The 18,790-nt window shown below is 40.6% G+C and overlaps 1 protein-coding gene across 3 annotated transcripts in view; it reads right to left on the bottom strand.

Annotated features, from left to right (window-relative positions):
• Positions 1 to 18,086, bottom strand: part of ARHGEF10 (Rho guanine nucleotide exchange factor 10) — a 91,443-nt gene extending 73,357 nt beyond the window's left edge. For 2 of the 3 annotated variants that reach the window (XM_060272458.1, XM_060272457.1), the window contains exons 1-3: positions 17,908 to 18,086; positions 7,474 to 7,568; positions 669 to 842 (exon numbers count right to left, since the gene is read on the bottom strand). In XM_060272458.1, the coding sequence (XP_060128441.1) occupies positions 669 to 842; positions 7,474 to 7,513 (214 nt within the window). In that variant the 5' untranslated portion in view covers positions 7,514 to 7,568; positions 17,908 to 18,086. The remainder of the gene's footprint in view (positions 1 to 668; positions 843 to 7,473; positions 7,569 to 17,907) is intronic. The other variant, XM_035109945.2, reaches the window with a different exon arrangement.
• Between the last annotated feature and the right edge of the window lie 704 nt (positions 18,087 to 18,790).

Below are 18,790 nucleotides of genomic sequence, written 5' to 3' on the forward strand. Positions count from 1 at the left end.
AGAGGAGTGGAAGAAGATGAATTTCTTTCTTTTTATTTCCTAGGCAGCATATCTTTATCTTTTGACATCACCTTAGGCCGGCCTGCACAAGTGTTCATTCTGCATAGAAATGACTTGAGACTGCACCTGCTGGTTCTGGTCCCATCACCACCCTCATGTAAACAGGACTCTACACACATAGGGACTACGTAGAATGTAGTGCTAAGGAGATCCTTCCACCTGTGCAAGTATTTCAGCAGAACAACAGCACAATCTTCCTTCTCCTCCTACCATTTGCTGTTCTGAGGATTCTCCTGTCTCCCCCCCCCAAAAAAAAAACTAATTTCAGGAGGGGGGAAATGCCCCATTGAATTAGCAGTTCTTGCATGGGCTTCCACTAGTAGGACCCAGTAGCTGAATCTGGTCCATAGAAAATCTATGTGCAATCTGTGCGCTTTTCAAGCACACTTATTGCATGTAGCCTCTTATGTAAATGACACCGTGCAGCTATGAGCTTAATGGACAGTTGCCCATAGAAACTATCCCAATGTTCTTTCCATGTACTTATTTCTACTTTGAATGAATGTTTGCAGTTCATTATTATTTTGAAAGGGATCTCACATGCACTAAGTAAATAAATGAAGTATCAGCAATGCTCTCATAGCTTTATTAGGCATGGTCACACGTACCTGTAGAATTCACTTCTTCCTGTTCTGCGTTATTCTTCCTAGACTCTAAATTCGATGGCAAAGCAGTTTGCCTGTCGGCTTCTGGAATTTCATCTCCGCTATCAAAGTCGAACTGTTCTCCTTCTTCCTCCTCTTCATCATCAGCAGTGCCAGTTGTTAGTTCATTTTCTAAAACTAAAAAAAAACAGACTTTTTAAACAAAACAATGACCACCGCTAACTTAGGTAGACTAGGCAGCTTTAGTTGCAGAGTCAATACAAGAAATATTGGACAAATAATTATTAAAATACAATACATACAACTCTGGGGCAGGGATGAGATGACTTCATCCTTCTATAAATAATTGCTGAACTTCTAGCTAACAGTGAAACATTGTCTGGAAATAAATTACAGGAAGTGTACAGAGATGTTTTAATTGCCATAATGCCCAAAGAAGGAAAATATCCAATGCCACTATCGTGATAAAGATCAATTTCACTTTTTGACAATGGTTATGACTATACAATTTTAACAGTATTTTAGCAAAGCTTTTGAATATGATCTTATATAGATATTATCATTAGTGTGGTATTCATCTACGTTTTTCCCCTGAGTAGACCCACTGAAATGAATTAACATAGTCATGTTAGTGAGGTCAATGAGAAGTGGGTCTACTCTGAATAATACTTGAATTATCACCCTAGTTTTGTGTTGTTGTTTTTAACAGACCAAATGAATGAGACACAATGTCAAGGTTTTACATCGGGGTTTCCAAACTACCCTCCATGAGCTTCACTCAAATGGTCTGCAGCATGCCAGTATTAAATATTCATATGGACCTTCAATTGTATTTTATTGCTCCTTTTATTTCTTATATTGCATTTTATTATATTAAAATTTAAATCTAATTGTAATGCAATACAAGAAACAGAAGAGGCAACAAAAAATCTAGCAAAAAATCTAGCACCTAACACAATGCATTACAATGCTTTCTTTCTTTTTTAATATGCTTTTTATTAGCTTATTATTACAACACAAACACACACAAAGAAAAGACTTTTTAAAAAATACAGATACAAAACAAATAATAAATGTATATCCATATTTCAATTCTTATTCTTTTCTAATTGACTTTCTTCGTTCTCAAAGCGAGTCTAATTTCATATTTGGTAAACTGTTTCTTGCTCATTTCCTTTTCCCTACTTTTCTCCACATTTTATACTTTTACACCATTTTTTGTTTTGCAAAAATTACTCAAAGCAAGTCTAGCTACTAATTTTAGGACACTGCTTTTTTAGATAATCTCTATATTTTCCCCATTCTTTTTGGAATTTTTGTTTAGATTGTCCCCTAATTGTATCCAGCATTTTGGCCAGTTCAAGGTAATCAAATAATTTATCTTGCCACGCTTTTTTTTTTGTTGGTACTATCTCTTTTTTCCTATCTTTTGCAATTAAGATTCTCACTGCCGATGTCGCATACAGAAATATTCTCTTATTTTCACTTGCAATGTCAGAGTCTAATATGCCCAGCAGAAAAGCTTCTGTTTGTTTGTTTTTTATAAAGGTCTGTTTAAATATTTTCTGCAGCTCTTTATATACCATATCCCAGGAGCTCTTAATTTTATTACAGGTCCACCACATGTGTAGCAGCGTTCCCTCTGCTTGATAATAATAATAATTTATTATTTATACCCCGCCCATCTGGCTGGGTTTCCCCAGCCACTCTGGGCGGCTTCCAACAGAAAAATAAGACACAATAATCTATTAAACATTAAAAGCCTTCAGATGTCTTCTAAAAGTCTGGTAGTTGTTTTCCTTTTTGACATCTGTTGGGAGGGCGTTCCACAGGGTAGGCGCCACCACCGAGAAGGCCCTCTGCCTAGTTCCCTGCAACTTGGCTTCTCGCAACGAGGGAACCGCCAGAAGGCCCTCGGTGCTGGACCTCAGTGTCCGGGCAGAATGATGAAGGTGGAGACGCTCCTTCAGGTATACTGGACCAAAGCCATTTAGGGCTTTGGAGGTGATGACACCTCCCACACATTTTGGATTTTGTTTTATACATTTTGAATATTTCAAGTGGTCCATGGTGGGGGAAGCTTGGGAAACATTGTATTTGATCATGCATGCGAACTAAACAAATATTTTTTTAACATCTCAGCTGGGAGTGGTGGTAGCTCTGCTACTATGTTCCACACAAATACACATCACATAGGGCTGCTATGAGAAGAACAACAAAAGATAAACATGCCATCAAAGCTCTGGGTTCTGCAATTCATCAATGCTAACTTTGTCTTAAGTGTTTCAAAGTGTTTCTTAAGTTTTTCAAAAGCAATCCTTTCAGCTCTCTCTTCTCCTGAACCTTGACAAAAAATATATATTTTCATCCCTTCAGAAGTCACTACTTTCCTCCAAAAACTTCCATGTAAATATTTTCCTTTGGGAAGTGGAGGAAACCAGGCATATATTTAGAAACAAGATTATTTAACTTGAAGGTAAGAAGAGGTCAAGGGAAACCCACATAAATCTTAGAAAATCTAATTATTATGTAAGATTTTATCAGACACTCTACTAGCTTGGGCACGCTCTGAAAAATTCCTCTACAAAAATTCACACTACTCAACTGTTCAGACCGTCAAAGCAATAAGCTTTCTTGCTATATATTCTGTTTCCTGAACCAAGTTGACTCAGCATGCCTGTTATTGACACCTCTAATGCACTGTAAGAAAGGAAGGTCAATCTTTTTCCACTTAAAAACTAAAATAATATTCATTATCTAGCTGGTGCGACATGTTAAATGGCTAAGTTTTCGTGTGTGCTCTTTAAATGCTCATTCATTCACTTGCCTCTGAACACAAAGCTAAATATCCTATCATTAACATCCTAAGGGGTTGAGGTGACAACCGCAGAAGCTCAAAAGCAAAAGTTGCTGTTGACAGGAATGCTCATATGCTGCAAACCAGCATCAAGGAAAAGTGTTACAAGCTCTCAAGCAAATATAGAAATTCTCTGCTGCTTGCACAAGATACGTTATCTTTGCTCACTCTTCCCAAAATACCTTACACTGACAGCCTCACACCCGGCACTGCTTGGGAATTCTAAGAAAGAAAGAAAATCAGTGCAGTTTTGAAAGGTTCCATCAGCTATCTTAATTCAACTTAAGGTCCAATCGTATCCCAGCAGAGACAAAAGCCTGCTCCATTATCTCAGGAACAAGCCTGCAAAAGTCTAATCCTGTGAAATGAGCTAAGGCAGATACTGGGGACTTCAAAGCTCATGCAACTCTTTGACAGCTTTTCTGTGGGAGGTTTACCCATCTATTCATGTATCAACATGCAAGCTGATTCAAAAATCTTCAGCAATGGTTGAAGGCCCTGCCTATTATACCATTGGCTCAAATTTCTGAATGCAGGCACAATTGAGTAATGCAGTAACAAGGTATATCTTGTGGTACTGCTTCCTTGTTTTCAAGGGCCAGTAGGCAACCGGCCCCCTCCCCCTATGATTCCACCTTCTCACTATTAAAATCATCACCGCCACTGCTCTTCACCATTTCCCTACAGCAAATGCCCACTATGCAGACCTTTGATGCCAGCTCTTCTTCCAGAATAGAGAGAATAATACCAAGCCCCTTTCTGAAGTCATTCAGACCACTGGAGAAAGTGTTGACATAACAGTTGTCTCCAGCTATTCTCCTTCTCTGGCCACATTGTCATGCAGCAAAGGAGAAACTGGAGCATTAAGAAGGCAGCAAGAGTGAAGTGCTCTGTTGCACAGAAGGAAAGTCGCTCACTCTTTCTCTTGCTGAACACATCCCCTTGGCCCTGCAATACTTTGGACTAAATCCTAGGGCTTTATAAGGATTTCTCAGAAGCATTACATTCAGAAAGACAGTCAAGCAGCAGAACAGGCCTCAGACCATGAAAGCAGTGCAGCCATTATTTTTCCTCATAGCCACAGAAACGAACTCTACAGAAATCTCATTGTTGTCTTTCCCCATTATCACATTTATCGTTCATGCTTAATTTTGTGTGTGGCCTCATTTACAAAGATGAGGCTTTGTTGCACCAAAGCAGCTTTTACCAAGCACAAGTAGCAACTGCAATTTTTTTGCCAACTCAATGAGAACTTTTGGAGCAGTGTAACTTTATGCGAAATCTATCCTTAATTTTACCAGGCCAATTTACATCCTTCACGCCTGCTATTGTTGGCATCTGTCTGTTCCAAAAGACAATGGAGTGCACCTCTGGGGGTGAAGTCAAAGCACTGCATTAGCAGCAATGAAATGACCTCCTTTGGGCGCATGTTTGGGCAGTGCTTCATGCTTAATCCAAACAATATTCACTGCCCTGCTTGTTTTTATCCATTTTGTCTGTCTTTTTCTCTGTCTGGGCCATGCTTATGTTTTCTTTGGTTTCCTTCCCAATGTGGTTAAGCGTGAAGGTGTCACTTGTCAGTAGCTTGTTATCTTTTACAATCACGGCTGCCTGATAAAAGGGGAATAACACGAGTCAATATTGTTATGAATGGATTACATCCAGATTGTAGAAATAACCTGGAGAAGATGTTAAGGTCTAGTTCTAGTACAAACCTTGTCCTTGTTTTAAGGGCAAATAGATTCTAGTGAAGAAACTTTTGTCAGACTTATGACACAGAGTAGGGATCAAAATTCCCTTCCATCCAAAACCACAAGGCAGACTTTTTAAAATGTGCACGCTCAAACACAAATGTGAACAGGCATTTAATGTAATGTGCAGTTTGGAGACATGCAGTTTTATGAACAAGTTGCAATACAATTACCTACGAAGAAAAAAATGTAAGTTTTCCATTCTCCTTCTCTGTAAAGGACTAATTTTTAAAAAGTATTGATTATTTACTTTCAACAGATTTATTTTTCCTGGTTGTTGCTTTTCTAAAAGGAAAGCCACAGGATCTGTCTCACTTTCTCTTCTGAAAGGCATCACTCTATTTCAGACACCAAACAAACTATTAACAGCTTCCCAAACAAGAGACTATTGATAATTACAATTCAGATGCTGTTCTCATTCATCTCAAACCTTGGCTCCATTTTTACCATCCTTTGTAACCATCCTGTCTGTATGCTCAAACAGGCATTTCTCACAAAACAAATGCAGCACAGACAACTCCTTTTACTGTGTCTGCTCAGTTTAGGCAATATTCTTACAATTTTCAAAACAAACCTAGTCACGCAAGCCTCTGCTCCTAGATGACACAAATGAAAATTTGCAAGTGCAGTCACCTTCTGATATGCAGATTCTAATAATAAATAATAATAATAATAATAATAATAATAATAATTTATTTCACTTGTTAATCACTTAATCCAAAAGCCAAAAGTCTAAGCAACTTACAAAAATTAAGAGCCAAGGCAGAACATAAAAACAGACCATACATTACAATAAGAACAATGCACATTCTACAGATACACTGTATATTAATGTGCTGTGGAAAAAGAAACATTAAAAAGATCTTTGTGTATCTTTCTTAAAATTATGTTTAATTAAACCGTAACTAACACATTTATACAAAACATCTCTCCCTCCATCTCTCCAACCCAATACCACCCCTTTTTTAAAAAGTCAGTGAAACTTTTTCAGGTTTCCTGTGTTGTTTGCACTAAAACTATCCAGCGCAGCGCTATGCATTATATTTTAAAGAACTATGACTGCAGCTGTACCTTTGTTCGATATTGCAGTAGCAACAGTTGCTATCACTAAAGAATCAAAGCTGCTTTGTAAAAAAGGAGGAGGAGGAGGGGGGGATAGCAGTGACTTATCAGTATGGCCGTGGAAACTGTTCTCTGGCTTGCACATATGGTTCTGCTTGGTGCACATAATATTGTTTCTTTTCAATCGTGCCCTTTGTCTTCTTGCTTCTGAGCACTCGTGTTTTGATGACACTTTGCACAAACAAGAAAGTCAGAGCCTCTTTCTTTCACTTAGGAAACTAGAAGCTAGGCGTCTCAGAATTTTATTGCATCTCGATTCCTGCTTCTCTCCAAGGAAGTCAAGGAGGTGCATATCTTCACAATTATTCTGGGAGGGAGGTAATTGGGGTTTAAAAAAAAATCTAGTGTGCTTCATTTCTAAGCCCTTGAAGTGGCTAGCGACTTCAAGACAATGGATTGGAATGAAACAAGAATGAAACATTCAATTAATACAGTGTTATAGTTTTGCGATAATTATGCACCACCTCAATATTTTTTAATGAGTTGACTGTTTACAAATATTCTGATAAATGGGGGTTTTTTAATTTAAAAAAATGTTTCACCTAATTCTGCATCTAGCACACATGTATTCCTTCCTCTGGTTCCCTCTCAGTGCATATGTTTGAACTGCAATACCTTAAGTAATCAGTATGAGCGGGTGTGACTGATAATATCAACTCCATTTTAGAAAAGAGGTTTGCTGCGTTCTTGTCATCACAAAACGGCACATTCCTATAATGTAACCTTTCGGCATTTAGCGTGCGCGCGCACACACACACCCAATCCCCTGTTACGTTCCAAAACAGGAACTGAATTCCAATCACAGCATAATTCATAACAAATGGGGAAACCATTAGAAGCAGTGCTACAAAGATAAAGGCTGGAGTCAGTGAAAGAAGTCACTTTGTGGAATCTCATCATATTCAAAACACATGCTGTATAAGTGGGCCCTTACGCCTATGCATTCATTGAGGGGATTGTGCAGCAGAAAGTTAATACAGGTCAAAATGTGAAAAGAACAGGCAGGTATGCAATTGGGACAAGCAGGTGGCTTTTAAAATACAATGCAAACATTGTGATTCTCTCTCTTTCTTTTTACCTTCAGGTGGTGGCGGTGGGGGGAATCCTTCTGTGTCCATGCTTTTGGGTACTCTCTATATTGTGGTTTCTTCTGAAAACACACGGTAAATGATCCTGCAGTAAAACATTTAAAACAAACACATATTAACATTATTTATTGAAATTTCCTGTTTGTTAGATGCAACCATCCAGCTAGCACAAAGATCCGTACTCTAAGCGGCTGAAGTTGAGCGAGGGATTCCAGCTCTCCTGCCTCAATACTCCCGACAGGAAGAGTTTCATAGTGCAGGTGCAATTTGGCTGCAGTTGCTGGGAGACCTCCAGCTGTTTACACTGGCATAGATGTTACTGAATGATGCCATTTGCTAGAGGCCTCTGCACAAATGCAGCATGGTGGTGCACTACACCATTGGACAGCTCCACCTCAGCTCGTTGGCAACCCCACAGAACCCTCCCCTTAAGCCTACATGTGCAGAGAATGGCTAGGGCAGGCATCCCCAAACTTCGGCCCTCCAGATGTTTTGGACTACAATTCCCATCATCCCTGACCACTGGTCCTCTTAGCTAGGGATTATGGGAGTTGTAGGCCATAACATCTGGAGGGCCGCAGTTTGGGGATGCCTGGGCTAGGGCTTCTGTGCAATTAAGAGAATGTGATCTGCACATTTTAGCAAATGCACCTCTTTCTCTCTCTCTCTAAAAAAAGAGGAGACTCGCAAGTACCACACGTCCACCATAAGTCTATAGTTCGCTTGCCCTGTATTTGCATGTTCTTTTAGTAGTAAAATCCTTTGAATGGTGCAGCTTGCTACCAGACTGTTTACAATTATAAGCAAGACGACTGGGCAAGTCTTCAATTATTTCTCTCCAAGTTCCTTGTAGGGAGAAGACCAGAGCATACAAGAACCCTTCAGTGTAGTGTCAATGCTTCTTTCATTGCTTTGCCAAAAAAAGCTCTTTCTGACTGTGTGTGCTAAGAATCACATATGTGAATAGTACGTAAGAAAAAAAGAACCTCCCTTTCAAAGTAAGTCATACAACATGATGTCACATTAAAATAGGCCACTTCACATACTATTTTCATGTAGGAAAAAGTATGCACAGTGAAGTCTGTTTTGGTGTATTTATGTTCACATCAGAAAGCCATAATGGCTTCCTACAGCTTCCTGCTTACATGTACAGATGGCATTTCAGATTCATGTGTGTGATCTTTGCTCATTAACACAGGCAATGTTAAACCATAGTTAAGGCAAGTAAGCCAACAACAAACCATGGCTTATTTTTGCTAAAACCATAGTTAATAAACCATGGTTAAGTGACTGGCCTAGGTTTACATGCAACACTAAATCATGATTTATTATTAACTAAGGGTTTATTTAAACCATGATTTAATGCTACATGAAAACCAGGCCTATGTGTACACAGATTTCCCTACTCAGCAGTGACCATCTTGAGGAGAGAAATATTATGTGTACATAATTCTTATGCAACAATGCAACTTTGCTGAAGTGCTGGTGTCTTTAGAAGACATCTGAAGGCAGCCCTGTATCAGGAATTTTTTAATGCTTGATGTTCTTATTATAGTTTTAGATATGCTGTAAGCCACCCAGAGTGGTTGGGGAAACTCTGGGTATAAATAATAAAATTATTATGATTATTATTATGGTTATTATTAAGATCTAATGAGCAACCACAGATGACTCATATTAAATGTCTTCCTTTTGACTATTATTTCTTTCTAATAGGATATGCACAGCTGAAGCTCACAGTGGAGGTTTTTTTTATTAAATATCTCCAAAGTTGAATACATTGAAAATAAAGAACCACTTGTTCCATATTGCAAGGGTGTTCAGATGCCTCTCTGCAAAGGCAGACAATGAGTTCCATCCAACTGCACTCACTTTTGCAACCCTCTCACAAATCTTGAGAGAAAAGTGCTCAGTCGCCAGTTTCCTTGACATAAAACAGCACAGTGGCTCGTGTGGTTTGATACTTCGCCGGCAATACACATTACAAGCATCCTACAGATGCAACAAAATCAGGAATAGCGAATGCTACTCTGTAGGAAACGTATTTACTGGGGACAAAGCCCCGCTTACCTGTATAGCACTGTAAATATGCTTAAGATCATGATGTTAAATTCTTCAGATTCTATTCCACTTGCTAATCCTCAAATCTCGGTCACTTGCTTGTCTACATTCCGTCTATCTTGCTTGCTGCTACTGTGGGAATTCATTGGGTCTTCCCCCACCCCCCAATCTTTCCCACATATCATGCCATGATCCTTTATTAATGCTGGTTATGCACACTTCGGGTAACGAGCTCCACTAACCCGGAAGTAATTTCTCCTGGTTGCGAACTTTGTCCCAGGATGTGAGCAGAAGTCATGTGCTGGAGGTGCCATTAGCGAAAGCACACCTCAGGATAAGAATGGTTTCGGCTTAAGAACAGACCTCCAGAACAAATTAAGTTTGTAACCAGAGGCACCCCTGTACATACTTACCTGGGAATAAGTTCCACTTAGCATACAAGGAGATGCATTAAGGGTTTAATAATATTTATTCATTTAAGCATTTTAAAAAATAATGACTTACTGGTAATTAAAAAATCTATATAAAACTCCACACATCCTTTTTCCTCCTTGCTTTCCGCTGTGTGCTTTGCAAGTTGAAATTTCTGCGGCATCTTTTTATCCTACCAGTCACAGCTTTCCAGCCGTCAAAGTCCTATGGTGCAGCACATGCACCATTTTCAATTGCTTCAAATTTCTTCCGTTCCATCTCTTTACCCTATTTTACAGAGGCTGCTTCTGCACTTTAATGTACCTATAGGCCAACAGGATGGGGTACCGTGTTTCTCCAAAAATAAGATACCGTCTTATATTTATTTTTCCTCAAAAAAAACCACGGTGACTTATTTTCAGGGGATGTCCTATTTTTTTTTTATTTAAGTATGGTACAGTTTAACCTACAAGCTTAAACTGCCTATCACTATAGCTTATTTTTGGGGTGTGGCTTATTTTCTGGGTGTGGCTTATTTTCGGAGAAACACGGTATTGTTTAGGGGTTGCTGCTAATGTCAATCTCTAGTTTTGAAGATCCATAACTTTTTGCTGTTGTTTTGATTACGTTCTTGCATTTTTATTGTTAGATCATGTAATGAATTATCAGTGGGCTGTTCAATTTTATTATAAAGTGATTAACATGAGATGCTTGCATTACCCTATTGATCTATTTAAATTCTGTTACGAACTTACATAAACTTTTTTTTTTGATGTTGTGGACTGTTTTGAGCATGGTTTACCATGGAAAAGCACCATGCTGTTCAAATAAAGATGGCAGCACAATTATTTCAATACTGTAGTTACATGCTGGAAACATAACTGCTGCATTTTAATGATTATACAATGTCTAGTACAATTTAGTATAGGGACCCAGGTGGCGCTGTGGTTAAACCACTGAGCCTAGGGCTTGCTGATCAGAAGGTCGGCGGTTCGAATCCCTGTGGCGGGGTGAGCTCCCGTTGCTCGGTCCCAGCTCCTGCCAACCTAGCAGTTCGAAAGCACATCAAAGTGCAAGTAGATAAATAGGTACTGCTCCGGCGGGAAGGTAAACGGTGTTTCCGTGTGCTGCTCTCGTTCGCCAGAAGTGGCTTTGTCATGCTGGCCACATGACCTGGAAGCTGTACGCCGGCTCCCTCGCCCAGTAAAGCGAGATGAGCGCGCAACCCCAGAGTCGGACACGACTGGACCTAATGGTCAGGGGTCCCTTTACCTTTACCTTTAGTACAATTTAAGACAAACCTGTGACTATATATCTGTTTTACACAAATTGCATGACTGCTTCAGATGGATCTGGACACTTCACATCCACTAGCAATTGAAGGAGTTCCTTCATAAATATCCCATCCATAATATGGCAAGTACATTATATGAACTCGGCCATTTCACAGTTCATACTACATTAGAGTTTAGTCTTATACTGTACTTTGGAATAAGTGATCTGTTACCACCTGAATTTCAGCGTGTGCCGATTATAATGGACATTGCTATATCTCTGCTAAGGTTTTTCTATTTATTACAAATTGTTCATGAAAAATCTTTCATCACCTCTAGAAAATAGTTCAAAGGCTCTTTTTTCCTACCATAACTAAGAAACAGAAAGCAGAACATAGCCTTGAACGTTACCATAATATCCAGATGTTTGCCTCAAGAAGCAAACGCTTTGCACAATACACCAAATAACTGCAACATTTTCCTCCGAACATAGAACCTCTGTTCTATGGAGAACAGTGTTGCTTGTGCAGTCACCAACATTTAGCTTTAGTTGTGCATCACAGTAGCTAATATCTAGGTTCGAATCACTGTGTCAAAACTACTCACTGCTTCCCAAAGCCTTTCTATCGATGCTACGAAGGATAAAGCATTATGCTAATATGCAGACATGCAGTTCAACTTTGCATTATTCACATTTGCTCTTTCTATAAAGGCAAGTATTTCTTACAAATCCTTAAGAATACGTTGAATAAGGCATGCCGACCAACATGAGAATAAATCCCACTGAAGTCAACAGGAATATATCCCACTGAAGTCAATAAGATGACATGCACTGGAAGGCATGCTGCAAGCCCCCACATGGGTTAAGTCATCTTTGCTTTAAATAAGCTCATAAATAAGCTTTAAATTTCCTCAAAATGGGGAAACCTACAGTGGTTGACATAGACATTCAATTTAATACTCTCCAGTATTATTTTGTTCTGCTGATTTACCATTCCATCAGTGCAAACATTTCTGCTTGCCAGACAGGATGATGGAACGGTCAAATTAGCAACCCCCCATGTGTTATTCTAGGGGTTCTCCCAACCTCTTAGAGCAGATTTAGGTGAAGTGTGGCGGTGCATGGGGAGGAGAAGAGAGGGGAATATCTCATTGCACTAGCATGAGTTATTTTGTTAGCTGCTGCTAGCAAAGCAGTTTAACAAAATCCAACCCCATGCTTCAAACTGATCAAGCATCCTTGTTAATGTTCACAGTGTAGACTGTGAAATCAATCCCCAGTTCAATCACAACATCCCCACCACATAAACACATTATTACTGTTTATTTATTTGAAAATTTCTATTCTTCTCACTGTGGGTGGGTGGTACTGCAGAGTACTACACGAAGTACTTTGAACCTCAGTATTTCTACTATCAGTGGATAATATGGCCTTCATCTCCCACCTCCATTTCTTTTTTAACTTTGCAAGATAGTAAAATCATTGGCTTCTATGGTTATCACCCCTTTGTCTTTATACAGAAACTGTATGCTGTGACATTTATTCCCAACTATTCCAGCCCAACCTTGCAAAGCATTTTCTGGTAACATGACTACTCCCTTTCAAAATCAATATGCCTTTTGTTTAAATTGTAGAACTATTCAGGCGGGAGATAGCGCACTATAAGGGACCCTTATGTGAAAATATTCAGGAGAGTGTGTGTGTTATAAGGGAAACTGTAAGCCCCAACAAAGGGACTTCAGTGAGTCGAGTACAATAAAAATTGTTTTAAAAAATATATATTACAGCACAAAGAAGTTCCTTCCACCTGCTTTGCCCCACCCCACCCCAAACATACATCTAAAGATTCACGTAGTCCCATAGATCTAGCACATATCCCAAACCCACAAACTCAGACTTCAGGCCCATATAATTCAGCTCCTCACATATTCTATGGCACAAGAGCCATACTGTAGGTATCACCATTCATGGTTGCCATCTCTAAGGCTTAGCCACAAACATCCCTGTAACTCTAGCAATGCCTCTCGAAAGATCTCAGCATGCAAGTCATCTGGTATCTTTCATGACTCCCCACCCAAACCTCCCCATGTCTGAAAACGCCCACCACCCACTTACAAATTGCCACTTGTTGAGCTGCAACCCTTTCCACGGTTCTTGAGAGCCATGGAAGTTCTCGGACCCAGGTTCTGTCCTACAGCTGCCTCAGACTCTGTACCTTCCTTCTAAACACCAGAATACGCCTTTCTGTAGCTTCCCAAAGAGCCCAGGGGACTTTGATCAAACTCCTCATGGCCCTCTAAACAGCCTTGGCTGCCTTTCCAAAACCACTAGGTCTAGAGGCTGCTACTAAATCACACTGAGCAAACATGTTGGATGGTACCCAACTAATTTACTCCATCCGGGTAAGTTTAGCCTCCATATATATATATATATATATATATATATATATATATATATATAAAATCAAGTCTCTGCACTTTACCCACAACATACCCCAGTGGCAGTCTATGCAGCCAAGCAGTTAAACAGAGGGACAGATGACCCAGATGGAAGGGTCTCTCTGCTGCTAACAGGGGGAATACTGAACACATCATTTTAACTCAGCTCAGCTTGTATTACAAACCTTGGATTTCATTGAGATAACATGTTTTATCTCAAAACAAAAGGCTGATTTTCCTAAATTATAACAGGTAATTATGTAGTAAAGATTACGGATGCTGACGGGTACGTCCCGTTCCCCAAAGGAAATATGGAAGCAAATGGAATTAGCATATTGGGACTTCCTGAAATATTTTATCATCCGTCTCAGTCAGCACAAAAAAATGGTTAGGGATGACTGGAGTTGTTGTCCGAAAGATCTGGAAGACACCAGGTTGTGGAGGTGGCTATCCCTAAACCACAGGTAAGATTAACTACAGCCTGTTCACATTTACACATAACAAATCACAATAAACTGAAAATGGAAGCAGAAGCTCCTGATCTCTTCCTTGCACTTGTAACATAGCACAGGTGTGTGTGTTTAGCTTGGATGCCAAAGACTCATTCACATAATGCTTAATTATGGTTCAGCATGAAGTCTTAATGCGGCCAATGTATTTGTAGCAATGTTTTACAATTGCATTATTATTACAATATTTGACAAGATACCTATTAATAGTATCTGTGGACGGTACAGCACCCTTTCTTTTTTAAGGCAATGTAGGTCATATTAGTTTGAAAGAAACAACTAGATCAGCTATATTCTGGGGGAAAGCTTAAGTAGCTATTTGTAATTCTTCTCAAATTGACCTTGCAGGCATTCATTTCCACCAAGATTTCAAATGGAATGGCTAAGTAATCAAAACACACTTCTCTATAGTTAAAGCTAGCAGACTCCCCCACCCCCACATAAATCTTTATGTCTCAGGGTCATCAGTTACTGCTTAGTGCGCCAAGTGATGGGTAAATATTAGGAAAAAATGTCACTGAACAGATTATTCATCAGTTGTCACTTTGACACCTTTCAAGCATCTTTTTTCTGATCGCAGTCAAAGGTGATGTAACTGGCTCCCCATCAGCTATGGCTACAGTACAGCACACACTTCATAGTAAATACATTAAAACCAGAGACATTACTTCTGCAAGTTGGGTCTTATCTTATACCAGCAGCTAAAGAGAAGTAGAGAGCAATGCAACATCAAGGTCACAAGATTTACGTATCATAACTCTGTTTGCTCCCATGAAAGGAAAAATCACAACTTCTGCAACTCTGACATTACTGCTCATGTGAATAAATTGCCCACATGAGGATTTTAAGTGCAAGCCAGCTGCCAACATATCAAACTCAATTGAATAAGCACACCTAGGATCAAGCTGTTAACTTCATGAAAGGTTGAAGAATGTATACTGGGCAAATAGAGTTCTGATGCTCTTAGCCTCAATTCTGTAAAGAACAGGTCACTTGTGGCTGTTAGAAGGGGTCTTAAACTTAGTGGGGGGAACACAGCAAGGCTAATGAATATATTTACTTCGACTGTAGTGTCATCCATAACAAAACAGAAACAAGGTATGTTGAAGGGATGATTGAACAAAATATATAAGATGGCATGGTCTCGGTCTTCAATTTTAAAATTAACTCCACACTGCAGATCAGAAGAAAAGGATCGTGAACCCTCAGATTCATGTACATCAGAAGACACCTATCTGGGAGTCACTTAGTAATTTGTGTTACCAAACCAACATCTTGAAATGCGAAGGAAAATTATTAGAACTGCTGCCACAGGACTTCAATAACAAACTCCTACAGAGAAGACCAATGTAGCAGCAAGCTTCTGGTAATCCTGGTTTAGCATATTAGTACAGCGCAGGTGGCGCTGTGGGTTAAACTACAGAGCCTAGGGCTTGCCGATCAGAAGGTTGGCGGTTCGAATCCCCGCGACGGGATGAGCTCCCGTTTCTTGGTCCCAGCTCCTGCCAACCTAGCAGTTTGAAAGCACGTCAAAGTGCAAGTAGATAAATAGGTACTGCTCTGGTGGGAAGGTAAATGGCATTTCCGTGCGCTGCTCTGGTTCACCATAAGTGGCTTAGTCACATGACCCGGAAGCTGTACACCAGCTCCCTCGGCCAGTAAAGCGAGATGAACGTTGCAACTCCAGAGTCGTCCGCGACTGGACGTAACGTTCAGGGGTCCCTTTACCTTTACTTTACAGTTCAGGGAGACATGGCAAGTTAATGAAACAGGCCCAGTGAATGAATGAATGAATGAATGAGGTGACCCATTTTCTCCATGCAATCAAAGTGAGGATCTTCTCGTGCAGACTTGGGAGTTTGTCCTGGACACAGGTGAGTGACCAGTGGAAATAAATTAATTTTATAGCATTTGTAGGATGCATTTTAAGAGGAAGTACTCTCTAATTCAGTTTCCATCATAAAAAATATTAAAATTCAACATGTATGAAGTTATCCAACCAATAAGGTGATGTCTGTAGTTCATGTTTTAGGATGCTATAGCCAGCAGCGTTTTTTGCACACTATAAAGCAATCTTTAATCATCTCTGCAGACACAAACTGGCTAAAGTTGCACAACTGAAAGCAACACAGAGTGTCTTGATTCAGTTCTTGCACCTTACATTGGTACTGCTATGCTGCAGAGGCATTCCAGTTAGGTAATGTATTAATCCTATCTTAGGCAGGTTTACTCAATGGTGACATACTTTGTTAAATGGGACTTATTTCTATATAAACATGCTACAAGTTATATGCATGGCTTGATTTTAGCAAGACTTGGGCCACAATCAGGCATGGTTAAATACACTCAAACCTATTTATTTCAATGGACTTCAGAATACCTAACTCTCGACTGGATTGCAACCAGAAAGAAGTGCTCATGAAATTAAAATCCACAGATTTAATTCAACAAGTCTGATTAAGCTACCAAAATTACCACACTTTTCTGTGTATAAGAATAGGGTTTTTTTTTTACTTTAAAATTATGTGAAAAACTGTGGGTTGTCTTATACACAGGGCAATCTCGCCCCTATTTTCTTAAATTCCCTAAAAATAGGGGGTGTCTTATACATGGGGGCGTCTTATACACGAAAAAATATGGTAATTGTTTTCTCCCCCACTCATTTTTTAAAAGTTATTTTGTTTGTGCCAGTTTACATAAACATCTACAATGTATCAAACCTCAGAAAACCCTTTAAATTTTTCTAATGCATGCCTTGTAAAACTTCCCTGTCTATAGGCAATGCAAATACTTATAAATATGAAATAGTCACATATCATTTTCATATACTTTAAAATATTAGGCATAGATAAAATTTTAATTAAGTATACTCAGTAGAAAAATGACAAAATCCTATGGGTGGTATTCAAGTTTCAATCAGAGTAGACCCACTGAAATTAATGGGCCTAACTTAGTCACGTTCATTAATTTCAATGGGTCTACTCTGAGTAAAACTTAATTGGATACCATCCTATTTTACTAAAAACTCCTTATGCATAGTTCCAATTATTCCAAGCTCTTTCTCAGTATATTGCACGATTCCCTTCCATTTATGGAAGGCTTCAAAACATCAAACAAACAAACAAAAAATCCCAACAGTTAGCTAACAAGTCTCTCCTGCAAGTCCATTTCTTCGCAGACCTGCTGAGCCAACAAAAAAGCCACGAAGCGCTTTGCATCTGTGCAGTGCGCAAATAGGAATTTTTTGGCCATGACACCACCGATTTCTGAATCCAGAAGAGAGCTACACACCCACTCGCAGCTTATGAATCACTAGGCTCCTCCGTGGGGGAATCCAAAAGAGGGGTGGGGTGAGAGAGGGAGGGAAAGGGAGCAGGGTGGAGAGGCTTCTTCTCCAATACAAAACAAGCCTTCCAACTTTTCTCCCTGGCAAGAAAACAGCAGCAAGATGCAGCCATCCCCAGGGTTCTTTGGGGGAGGGATGGGGGCACCTGCCTGAGAAGGATGCAGCAGTTGCACCGGAGCAGCGCTTCGGAGTTCGGACACGTCACTGCACCGCACGAGCCCTTCTTCTTCCTCCTCCCCAGGGCGCGCGAAGCCCTCTCCGCCGAGATGCCCAAAGGCGCACACAAAGAGCCTCTCAGGCAAAGCCTCGAAGGACCTGCCCCTTCGACTCCTGTTTTGCTTCGACGACAAAAAAAAACACCCCCCTTTTATTTTATTTTTTCACCTTTCCAGTGTTTATTTCTGCGCCTCAGGCCGCGGAGAGAGAGGGAACCAAGCGCTGCCTGCCGCCTCCTTCTCCTTACCTCACTTAGCGGGTGCCAACTCGGACGCCCCTCCGCAGAGGCGCGCGCGCCCGGAATATGGATACAGCATTTCCCAGCCCATCCATCCACACACAGGATACCCAGCCTTCAAAGCTGGGAGCCCGAGCTTCCCCCTGATTGGAGGGAGCAGGCAGCAGTCGCTGCTCTCCCGTTGGCTCCCGCGGCTGCCAGTCTTTCTTTTTGTCTTCCCCCCCCCCGCCCTCCCTGTCGCTGGCGAGGGAAAGCGCCACAAACGCACAGGGAGAGAGTTGGGAAGAGCCGCCCTCCGCTCCCTCCCGCCTCCCATCGCATTCCTTGCGTTGCCCACGTGACGCGCCCATAATTGCTCTCTTTTGTACAGCTGTGCGGGGTCGGGAAGCTGTCAAGAGTCGCCCATAGACGGAGCTGGGGAGGAGAACAGGCCAGGCGCACGCACGGCGCGGCCAACTCCGCTGCTGTTCTTGCAGGCAGATGGAGAAAAAGAAAAAGAAATAAAGCCTCCATTTTAGCCGTGGAAACCCCTCGGGTCAGCTCCCCGCAGCATCCCTGGGCTGTTTCTTTCCAGCAAGTTTCCTCTCCAAAGAGCGGGGCGGAAAGTTAGGGGAGCCACTATTAGCAGGTGGAGTTGCACTTTTAAAAAAACAAGGTGATAAATTTAAGCGGAGAAGCTTTGGCTCAGTTGGTTAGAGACTGCCAGTGCCGGATTAGAGACTGACACAGGAACCCAGGGGACGGGTGCCTTGATGGACAAACTGTGCACTTTAATTTAATCTGGGATGTGGCGGGAGGGGCTATACTTATACC

Source organism: Zootoca vivipara, chromosome 3 (genome assembly GCF_963506605.1).
Source record: "Zootoca vivipara chromosome 3, rZooViv1.1, whole genome shotgun sequence".
NCBI classification, from domain to species: domain Eukaryota; kingdom Metazoa; phylum Chordata; class Lepidosauria; order Squamata; family Lacertidae; genus Zootoca; species Zootoca vivipara.